The 11,770-nt window shown below is 48.4% G+C and overlaps 1 protein-coding gene across 6 annotated transcripts in view; it reads right to left on the reverse strand.

Moving 5' to 3' along the window:
* Positions 1 to 10,872, reverse strand: part of WDR59 (WD repeat domain 59) — a 49,980-nt gene extending 39,108 nt beyond the window's left edge. For 4 of the 6 annotated variants that reach the window (XM_075715310.1, XM_075715309.1, XM_075715313.1 and 1 more), the window contains exons 1-4: positions 10,819 to 10,872; positions 6,778 to 6,827; positions 4,745 to 4,880; positions 561 to 646 (exon numbers count right to left, since the gene is read on the reverse strand). In XM_075715310.1, coding sequence (XP_075571425.1) covers positions 561 to 646; positions 4,745 to 4,880; positions 6,778 to 6,827; positions 10,819 to 10,872 — 326 coding nt within the window. Of the gene's footprint in view, positions 1 to 560; positions 647 to 4,535; positions 4,881 to 6,777; positions 6,828 to 10,427; positions 10,578 to 10,818 lie in introns of those variants that run through there. The other 2 variants (XM_075715311.1, XM_075715312.1) reach the window with 2 other exon arrangements.
* Between the last annotated feature and the right edge of the window lie 898 nt (positions 10,873 to 11,770).

Consider the following 11,770-nt stretch of genomic DNA (forward strand, 5'->3'; position numbering starts at 1 on the left):
ACCAGGTGCACCTGGGACACAACCTCCAGTCAGCCATTTCAAGGGCTGCAATTACTTTCCACAGTCAGGAGCTGGAGTAAAAACAGTCCTTCACCTGCATTTCCAGCCCAGCACTAAAATACACCCCTAGAACCAGAGGCAGAAGTCTCCCCTACACCACCGTAACACACTGTGAACTTGATCTTTGGGACTACCTGCTTTAATTAAGCTGCTATCACACAGAAACACAGCTGGGATTCAATTTAACAAACATGCTGCTATCTGTTTCCCAGATGATGGTTGCTGTTCATTACAAGGACAGCAGCCTAAGGCAATGACAGTTGAGCCGTCAAAGGCTAAGTTGATATACTGGGGGGAGCCATGAGAGGGTAAGCAGCTTCACACCTGACATCACCTCCAAATGGGAAGGCAGGACAGAGGGGCAGACAGTACAGTCCAGAAAAGTAAGTAAAACCAGGCTCAGAGCAGAGCCTGACCAGGGCCAGGACTGAAACATACACCTTCTATGAAACAGCCCATTGTTTTCCACCCAGCAGCATGCAGCATTGCTTGCTCCTCACCTGATCACACGTGTGTGTCCTTGCAGCGATGTGCAAACTTCACCATTACCTTCCTTCCACTTATATAGGTCAACTCGCTGGTTGCTCTGAAATTAGACGGAAGAAAGGAGACAGTGTCAGGTGAACAAGGTAGGACAGGAATCCATGTGTCAGGACCAGGTTCCCTTCTCTTCGAACAGCCTCAGTTACCAATGAGTCACACTGTTTAGCAAAGTCCTTGCCCAAAGCAGGAGAGCAAAGATGTACCTACAGGCTGCAAGGACTCTCAAAAACTTACACTTTAATTACAGCCACTTAAAAATGGAGATAAACAAGAAGGGGGGACAGGACAGGAAATTACATTGCAAAATCTTTCCATGAAATTATGTTCTCAGAGCTTGTATTTCCTAACAACATGCTGTAACTGCAGGCAACAGGCAGCCAAATTCTCTCTGCAGGAATACCCTGCCAGTCTGTTCAGATTCACAACTGGAGTTTTCAGTGAGGGGGATGATGGATCACCACTGGTCCTCCTCAACTCTCCCTCAATTCCCTTCTGGGAATGCCCTTCAGGGCCATTGCCAGACACGAACAATACAGTCTAATGGCTTCAAGGTCACCTCCTCAAGGCTAGTTCCATCCTTGCCAGCCCAGGAAAAAAAAGCCTTAAGTGCTTATCACTAACTGTAAACCACAGGAGCAAACCAGATGAATCAGTGACAACATTATTTAGGACTTCTTCAATCACTCCAGGAATAAATCCCCCCCAAAATGCAGACACATAATTACTTGAAACTAGTTATTGTGCTATAAGTTCACGTTCTGCCTCAAACAAGGTTCACTTCAGCCCACACCAACTCTAATCTTTCTGGGGCAGGAATTGCCTTTTTGGGTGCATATATAGCACCAAGCACAGTGGGTTTTGGGCCATGACCAGAAATTCTTGTTGATTTTGCAAAAATAGAAATAACATGACTTCAAAATTTGATCTTCATTAGCCCCTTGTTTTCAAACTTACAGGTAGATGAGGGAAAAGGTAATGGAGAAAAGACTTATTTTGCATTTTTTGTGACAGGTTTTTGTGGTGCTGGTTTGTTTTGTTTTACCCCAAAGCTGCTTGATATGAATTTGAACTTGCAGATGGATAAAACACTCCAGCCTTCCCTGAAATGGAAGGTCTCCTCCCAGCCCAGCAATAATACATGGCATTTCTCTAATAGCTCACAGCAGGGCTGCACAAGAGCTTGGGGCAAGGAAAACTCCTTGCATGTTTCTTATTGACAGAAGGATTTAAGGGGGTAGAGTGAAATTACCCAATGGGATTTGTCCAGGACTCCAAAGTCGATGCTACAAGATCAGGATCACCTGATCACTCAGACTCTTAGTGGGTCATCTCACATGGGAAGTGTTGCCTGTAGCACCAGGTGTGAGAGAATGACAGCTCCTCCCAGCATGATTTTCTAAAAAATGTGCTTCTTGTGATAAGTATCAGTACACGCTTCCAACAATTTCATCACCCTCTCGTTCAAGCATTTGTGACCACACAAAAGAAATAACAAGGATCAAGGATGGAAAACAATGGCATTTCTGAAACAACAGCTTAGGAGTCCTCAGAAATGTGCTTGAGCCAGAGGGAAGACACAGACAAGCACAGCAAGAGGACATGTTTCAGCTCTTCTGGAAAAAAGCTAAAAAAATAAGAAGCCCTTATCCAAACACAAGGACAGGCTTCCCCTCTGCCTGCACCACTTCCAGTTAACGGCAGTGCAAACCAGGTGAAGCTTCTGGCAGACAGGATGGTAGCCTTTTACGCTCCCTTTCCATCCACAGGGATGCAGCAGGATAGGACTCTCAGGGCTGTCTACAACACTTGCATGGTATACCTGAACATATGATGACCTCAGCAGTGGACTCATGGGGGACTGACAGCCAGTTTAAGTCCAGATGTAGCAAATCACATCTTCACAGTGCTGAATCCAAGCTGATTCAACCTTCCCAATGCATCTTTGCCCCCTTAGGTATGGCCCTCAAACACATCCACATTGCCTCCAGATCTGACCTGGGACACACAGACCTGAGCATACGCTGTAAATCTGTTTTCCACTTCTAAAGAAGACAGGCTAAATTCTAGTCCTAGGACAGGGCTGTACTGCATCAGCACCAAAATGCCAGCCAACTGTGAGATGGCTCAAAAGGAGGTGTTTCTGACTGGAAAAGCTGCCTGTCATGGTTTAACTCCAGTCAGCACCTAAGCACCACACAGCTGCTTGCTCACCCTCCCCGCCCCAGTGAGATGGTGGAAAGAATCGGAAAAAAACCCAAAAAAGTAAAATCCATGGGTTGAGATAAAGGCATAATAGGACAGCAGAGGAAGAAAAAGTAATAATAATAATGCTAAAAGAATATACAAAACAAACAATGCACAATGCAATTGCTTGCCACCCACTGACCAATGCCCAGACAGTCCCCAAGCAGCGAGCGCTGCCCCCCAGTCAACGCCCCCCAGTTTATATACTGAGCATGGTGTCATATGTTATGGAATAGCCCTTTGGGTCGGCTGTCCTGGCTGTGCCCTCTCCCAGCTTCCTGTGCACCTGGCAGAGCATGGGAGGCTAAAAAGTCCTTGACTAGTATAAACACTACTTAGCAACAACTAAAACATCAGTGTGTTATCAACATTATTCTCATACTAAATCCAAAACACAGCCCTATGTCAGCTACTAGGAAGAAAGTTAACTCTATCCCAGCTGAAACCAGGACACTGCCCAATCTCATCTTGGGGATTCCTCACCTGATGTGTGTCAGCAACTACATCTAAATTACCATAGCATCTTAGCATGTTCATTTATAAGTGGGAGCAGCAAGGTTTGATGTCAGCTACACCTTCTTTCAGTCTGGAACAAGATGGGTTCCTGTTGTCTGCTCAGGGCATCAAGAGATGGGAGTACTCAGATGGGCGAGATGGGCACAGCTCCCCTTTGCAGCAGGGTCCTGCTCAGATCAGCATTAACCAATCACTGGATATTGCCTTCAGAGTGTGTTTGAAAAGAAGCTCTCCTGCTCTACTCGTGGCCTGCACAGCACATTTCCTTACTTGGTTTTCATTTTCACAGACTGTATCCAGAAGTGGCACTGAAGGACACATTTTTGCAAATTTTACTAACACTCCACTCCGAAGCAGACAGCTGCTGAAGGCACCTTTAAGGTGTCAGTCATGTACCAGAGCTGGGAGGAGACAGGTTGGGGAATGTCAGAGAGCAAACAAGCAAAGGCTCCTAACTGGCAACACTGGTCCACTTTTAAGACTGCCTTTAATTTCAATCATAGCCAGGCCAGGAAGCAAAAGGAACAAAAATCCCAGGAAACCATCATCAGTTAAGTGTTTTCTCAAAAAAATAGATGAAACCTCTCTAACCCCAGCTATTCCGGACTCTCAGGCTATAAAAGCAGATGCAACATGGCAGCAAAGGCACCTCACCATGAGCACAGTCTGCGCCGGCCTAGTGCCAGTTGCTGCAGCGGTGTGGTTGATGGCTAAAACTGCTGCTAGCAGAAGTTCAGGGCTCTGGATGAACAAGCTACAGAGCGTGATAGACCAAGTAAAGATCAGCACTAAAAGCTGCACTCAAGTCTCAGATGGCCGCTACTGCTTCTTCAGACCAGCCTATTTACTTCTCCACACACCAAATAAGAACTCTTCGCTGACTCGGTCCCTGCCTGTCTGCAAACCTAGATTGTTACAGTGGTGAGCCAGTATTGGCTTGTGCTATTTACAGACTGCTTGGTGCACCACATCCCACCAGGAAGGCAGGGAGGTGAAAAAAAAAAACAGCACAGAGCAAAAAATTCAATAAGTGCGCAAATCTCATAACAGAATGGAAGTTAGAAAGACAGCACATCCCCCCTTTCTTCCAGAAAAGGACCATTTGGATGCCCGATTAATTTGGCAAGGTGCTTTATAAAAGACAAGCAAGCAAAACTAGATTCAACACTGACCGACCATCTGAGAACCATCAAGCCATCAACTGAGAGCCATCAAGCCAAATAGCTCCCTGGCAGTAAATCGGAGGTAGGTCTTGATCTTGCAATGTGACTTGCAGGAGCATGCCTGTGCCAGCTCCATACAGCCTTCCAAGTCTGCAGAAGTCCACCTATGAAAGACCAGGAAAGATGATGAGCTACAGCTTTTAAATGAGTGAACTTACCGACGCTGCAAAGTAGTACGCGTAGCTGTCGTGTGGGTTCCACTGCACAGCCCCGATGTCCCACTTGCTCTGTCGGGAGATCTTTCGATGACCCTCATTTGGTGCATCCAGGTTGACTATGTAGAGGAAACGGCGGCTGCAAGACACACAGATACAAAGAGGCTGTATCGCACAGGACTGATCTCAAAACCCCAAGCTCACATGGAGCTCACAGCCTTGTGCCTAGAGGACCAAAGAAGAGAAGCATTTGACAAGACAGATGAAAATACTGTTCCCAAGAATGCTACATTTGACCACGTACTTCAAAAAGGGCTACATTTAAAAAAAAAAATTAAAAGACACACTGAAATTAGACATGATTTGCAAATGTAATGGATAGCTCAGACCACAGAAAACCCCAGATAACTAGGATACAAAAGGAAGTGCTGGAAAATGATGCAAACACATCCAAATATGCTTTGCTGGTCTAATGCAGCAGCAGCAGAGCCGAGGTGGCACAGGGCTGGGAGCGCAATGCAACAGCTTTCACAGTAGCCAGCATCAGTCTAGAGAGGTTGCTCTGAGCAAGACTAAATGAGCCTTGACAAACATAAGATGATTCTACATGGCTGTGTGTTTCCACACCACACTGTTTGGGATGCTTGGTTCCATAGACAGTACAAGCACACCTGCACAGAGCTAGCTCAGCTGCAGCAGCATATTAATGTGGGTGGACACAGCACTGCACTGATCCAGTTATATTATTTACCTGAGCTAACCCTATATGCTGCAGAGATATATTTGCATGACGCTAAACCCGAGCTCATACATCCTGCTGGATGTGGCCAACTCCCCACAAAGCTAGGCAAGGTATCATTCCCTCCACAGTGTGATTCATCTTACAAGCCAGATAAACCGCCCAGAAATACTTGTGAGCCAGCTGAACTCTAATGGAGGACCAGCACCAAAACATAGTGAACCATATATAATTAACCATGCCAGCATAACATACGTCAGCTGCGTAGCAAGCATAAGCTACTCTGAGCACTGTGAATTTTCTCAAGAGAAGGAACACAAAGGACATCAGAAAAGATGCTGAGTGCTCTGAGGCTCTCACACAGCTTTAAAAGAAAGGAGGCAAACCCTGAAGGGCTGCCAAGCATGCAGGAGAAGCCTGAAAAGCAGAGGGCCATGGACCCAGTGTTGAATGGCAGACAGGCTATCCCCAGCTCACTGTTGGCCCAAATAAGCAAGCTGTGAAACTGGGCAGGTGTAAGAAGGAAGAGGCATCAAGTTAGACCCAAACCAGCTGCTGAGCCGGTTATTCCTGCGCAGTGCTGCCAGACTAAGGGTTTACATGGAAGCAAGGGGGCCTCTGAGTTGTACCAAAGGACCTGTTTCCTCTAAGGCTGACCAAAGGTCAGCTGCACCCACAGGATCCTGAATTTGAAGTGAACATCCTAATTGGTGTGGTAATTGTGTCACTGACAGCAGGACAGGAATAGCTGTTAGTACTGAAAGGCAGCAGCTGGGCAGGCAACTGCTGAACTGCTTGAAGGCTTGCCCTGGAGGTGGCTACATAATGCAAAGCCCTCCTGGGAGCTTTGGCAGCTTGGAGTCTATGGCACCTACTGCTCTTGTTGAGTATCATCCTGCACTGAACCAGCAGAGGAGCAGGTCAGAGAGCTTGACTCCTCTGCCCAAATACACCACGGCAACATTTGGGGCAAATTTTGTCTTAAGGAAATGATTTAATCTGTTACTTCAAGCAGAACCTAAACAGTACTTCATGATGCTCCACCTCCTACTAGTGGATTTAGGAAAGCGTGTAGATCAGGAAAGACAGTATTTTATTGTGCTGTTGTCGCTGGCTTTCCACTCCATATCCCATTGGAAATGTGACCCAGAATCCTTTTAATCAAGCCTTGAATAGAATTCAGCTGCACCTTTCTGAAACAATACATCAGCCCTTCAGTTGAGGTCAGTCTGAAGGCTGCTGATTTGGCTTGTGAAAATGACTGTCATACATTTCTAATGGGGACTGTCACACTCACCCCGAGAGTACTGCATGCTGTCCCAGGCAATCCACTGACATCGCAGTTGCCTGTTAAAGAGAAACAGAGAACAAAACTAAATTATACCTGTCAGGTCAGCTTCTCAGTCAAACACACAGCTTTGGGGAGGAGTTCAGGAAAAGCTGCCAGCTCATCTTCAAGACTTAAACTGCTATGGTAGAGTCAAGGCTGATATCTGTCAGGGATGGCAGAAGTAACACCCCCTTAAAGAACCACAGATGGGTGACAGGGTGTAGCAGTTGATTTTGGGGTGCAGGATAGCACACAGAAAACATCTTTGTTAGAGTAAACTGAAGACAAGACCTGGCAGACACCATTACAGGCACTGAGACCTTGCTCCCTTCTCCCTGCTATGGCAATCACAGCTGCAGCCTTTCAATCAGCAATTTCTAATAGTCCATATTAATCAGCCTTTGCTCCTGCTCAGGATGTTTCTCAGTCTCTCTCTCTTCCATTGCGGGGCCAAATTTAATTATATATGTACTGGGAGATAGAAGTGCAACCATTTGTGTATGGCTGGTCTCCAAAAATGAGAGATGGCTAAGAGGCATCAGAATTTACTTTGGCATTGCTTGTAAAGAAGGCTAAGAGCTAACTCAAATGCCGTAAGAAGAAAAAAAGAAAAGACTGTTTGAACATTGTCTTCCCCTCTTCTCGTTCAGAATGGAACTGGCTGATCATCTCATTTAATTGCCAAGAGAATAAAGGAAAATTTTACTTGGAAAGCTGAATGGTTCAGCCCATAAACATAGATATGACTTCAATGCAGTTTTTAGCATCCACAGTACAGAATCAGAATATGCCCCATATTCTTCAAACTGCTGTCATCTGCAAAGCTACCTCTCTGAAGGCTCAGGATGTCTCTGCTGCTGTTCAGGATCCTGCTAAATACTCTCAGTGTGGATGTAACAAGACTTCAGGATGTCCCACAGCTACTACTTACAAGCATCACTAAAAACAGACAATATGGCAATCCCTCTCCATTTCAATCAGATTTGACAGGAGAATAACCATCACAAAAACCTATCTTTTTCAACCAGGGCCCCATTCCCTGCTTGCACGTACCCCAGCTAAGGGAAAAACAGTATCACAGGCTCATTTTTCACTAGACACCAAGAGTCCACATGGGAAAGAGCTACAAACACCACAGCCAGGAGGAGAGTTTCAGCAGGAGTCTGCAGTAAACCTCAGGCCTACATCTATACCCCAACCAAGCCGAGTTTCACCGCTTTTGCTGTTCCAGGAATGACCCGCTTTCATTCTTTTTTCCTAGGTAGCAAATCCAGTCTTCTGGCAAGGTTTTCTTAGTCCTAAAACTAACACTATAAATAAGAAGCCAGTTTTAAAATCTCTAAATGGTAAAGAAGTAATTCCAGCTTCCTAGATTTCACAGCACCTTGCCAAACAACAAAGTGGGTTACTAAATTTCTGAAAAAAGCAAGCAGGAGAAGGACGTTTTCCCAGATTACACACATTTGACTTGTGAGGAATTAAACTGAGGATCACTAAAGAGATTACTGGAACCAGAACTTTTTCATGTGATGAAGAGCTAGTCAGCTGACATATTTCATACAGCTGTGGCCACCTTTTCTCAAGGCAGAAAAAACCCATACATTTAAAGCAACTGATAATTTCATATGTGAGTTTATTTTTTTCTGGTGTTGGCACCAGGATCTCAAATCCTTACAAATTGTTTTTAATAATGAACACTGGTAAACTGTTTTTCCAGGCACATCATAAAATGTAATGAGTAATTAGAATGAAGTAAAAAGCTTCACATGTCAGGCTGCTACTCTGGTGGGTCACAAATGAAGTCATTTTATGGCAATAAACAGTTCCCTACAATACTACAGACTTATCTAGGCAACAGGAAAAAACCAAACAGCTGTCATTTAATATGCTTGGTATATTGATATGTCAGTCTTCACAGCACAGCTTTCCAGAATGGGGGAGTTGAAACCGAACAAACCAACCTGAACACAGTTTTTATCCTAAAACAACAATCAGGATAGCTAGAATTGCCTTTTATGAGTAACAATTATGTGAATAAGCATGGTAGGAGTACTGCACATTTGAAAACCAGATCTGAGCCCACAGCCCAGGCAGCATCTTCTTAGATTTCAAATGTCTACTTTGGCATTTCACTCGATTTCTGCTAGGCAAGCCAAGGAAAACACTTTTTCATGTCTGAACTTATATTAGTTTTTAATCTAGCTTCATTCTCTCCACCTGAAAGGCAACAGACCAACCTGATTTGCTGAGGCTATACTGGTTTTCAAGAGCTGCAAACCCTTAGGAAGAAAGGCCAGTTCCCTGCATAGCTAGCTTCCCATCTACACACCACGTTCCTACAAATGGTACTATTTCACTGTTGGACATGGTGAGCTTTACAGTCCTTCTGATAGCGCGGACAGCCTGACAAGAGCATGTGGGTCATGTCTAAATCAGAAGGGTACAGAGACTGCCACCTCTGTCAGCTTGTACAGAAAGATGACACTTATAGGCAATACTGGCCTCAAACTACCCAGAGATTTTCTGAAGTGTTACAGGTTGGGTGCTGTAGTTTTCACATGACACACTCTGGCATGGTGAACAGAGATGACTGCAGTGCTTGCAGACACGTACGGGCTATAAATGTAACAGCTGCCCACTCTTTTGACTCTTGTTTCCATTTAAGTTGGTTTTGGGGTAGGGATTTTGGAGATATTGTAGCCTACAAGCATAGTTCAAGCCTGGTACGGGATGATTACAGCCACGGTGTTTCAATTTCTCAAGCTCGGGTTTCCCACCTGCAAAAATGTTCGTGCAGACTCCTAAAAAAATCTCAAGCACAAATATATAAATGAGTTTAGCCTGAAGCAGTAGTCCAGCAGCCCCAGCCTCTGAAGCTCTCTGGTTTCATAGGAGAGACCAGGCAGGTCACAACAGCTCTAGAAAGATCACACCAGAGTAAACTGAAGCGACCAAAATACCAGTGGTTAACCTCTCTATTAAGGTATACGCCTGCACAACAGCGAGATTGAAATCAACTGCTGCAGAAGATGGAAACACCTGTTCTCTCCCCTCTCCATTCCTATACGCCAGTCATTATGAATAAGCAATCAAATCATGAGGCCACATATCTCCTGAGCCGAATGCAATTTGAATCTGTGATCTAGGAAGACGTACCTTCATATCTCATTACCGGTTTCCTGAGAGCAAATCTTCAATAGCAGACAAGGCTGCTTTAACATTTCTTCCAGGAGGAAAACACAACCGATATAAAGGTTTTGAGGTATAAAAGTGAAAAGCCTTGTTAGCTTACAGAGGGCAAGCTGGATGTAGCACACAGGATTCAATGCCCCTATGCACAATGGTGAATGGCGAGCTGACATTGCTGCAGCACAAGAGGACAAACTAGAAGATGAGTTTCCAGAACTATTTTTTTAACCTTTCTGTGTTTCCTGCCAAAGTAGTTCATTGTTCACCCACCATATCCAGCTTTGTTAAGCAACTGCCAAAACCCCCCCGACATTTCTCTGGAATAGCTTCTAAGAAAGCACATAAGCAAACTCCGAAGGGAGTTCTACTCTAACCAGCAACTTCAAAAACAAAAGCTGACCTTTTTGCTGTTTATAAAAAAAACTAACCCGCTTTTCCTGCTAATCCAGTAATACTCAACAATTTATATTGCAGCCGAGAAAGTAGCTATAATGGTCTCAGAGGAAAAATGAGGAAAGATGTGTGGGAAGTGGTAATATCTTCTACTAGGCCTGCCAATATAGTTTAAAAAAATCCAAGATCTAATTAAGATCAGAAATAAAGTGCCTCGTGAATTAAGGCATTATCTCCGCGCAAACAGCTCCGAGACCGGCTCAGCCCCGTCCACAGCCGGCGACAGGCCCCGCGGGGCCGCCGAGCCCGCCCGGGCCGGGACCCCCTCCCGCTCCTCACGGGAACGGCCGGGACCGTCCGGGGCGGCCTCCCGAGGGCCGGTCAGAGCGGCAGCCCCCCGGCAGCAGCGGCGGCAGCCCCCCCGACCTGGGCGTCGCGGAACTCCACCACCACATTCTCGCTGCTCCAGCGCGCCGCCATCTTGGGCCGCCCCAGCAACCCCCGACGCCGGCGGGGCGGGGGAGGAGCCGGCGGCAGCGCGCCTGCGCACAGCGGGGGCAGCGCGCGGGGGCGGCTGGGAAATGTAGTCCTCCCCTCCCACCCCCACGCGCCCCACCGGGGGCAGCGTCCCGAGGAGCCCGCGGGGTCTCACGGCCCGGGCGGCGCGGCGGGGCCCGCGGGGGCCCGGCCTCCCCGGAGGGGCTCGCTGCAGCGGCCTCCGAGCCGTTACGGCCCCGCTGCAGGCCCTTGCGGAGCGGGGTGTGTGCGGAGGCGGGGGGGGGTCGAGGCCTGTGCTCCGCGGGCCAGCGCCCGCCCGGGGAGCGGCGTCTCAGTGACCCGCGGCGGCGAGCCGGGCCCGGGCCGCGGCAGTCGGCAGCAGCGCAGGGGTTAAGGGCGGCGGGCCGGGGGGGCCGGGGGCGGGAGCATGCGTGCTGCCGGCCTCTATTGTCTCCGGCGCGGCGCCGAGCACCCAGGCGGCTGGCGGCGGCCGGCAGCGAGGCCGTGCCCAGCGCAGCGGAGCGGGGCGCGCCGCCCCCGCCGCCCCCCGCCGTCCCATGGGCCGCAGCTGATCGTCGCCCGGCTGCCGGCCGCGCCCCGGGCAGGAGCGAGGCGGGCGGAGCGACCCGGCCGGCGTCCACCCCTCCTCCCCCGCCGTCCCGTCCCCCGCCCTCCCCCCCCCGCGGCCCCGGAGCCCTCGGCGGCCCCCGCCGGGGGTGACGGCGGCGGCGGCGGACTCGGGGCGCCCTCGCCCGTGCGGGCCCGGCGGGGGGAGGATGCCTGGGGCGGGGATGGGTTTTCGCCCGTAGCTCCCCGCGCCCCCCCGCTTCCTTCCGCCCCCTCTCGCCTCCCAGCGGCGGCGGGGGCGGCGCGGCCCCGT

The sequence above is a fragment of the Pelecanus crispus genome, chromosome 8 (assembly GCF_030463565.1).
Source record: "Pelecanus crispus isolate bPelCri1 chromosome 8, bPelCri1.pri, whole genome shotgun sequence".
Classification (NCBI taxonomy): domain Eukaryota; kingdom Metazoa; phylum Chordata; class Aves; order Pelecaniformes; family Pelecanidae; genus Pelecanus; species Pelecanus crispus.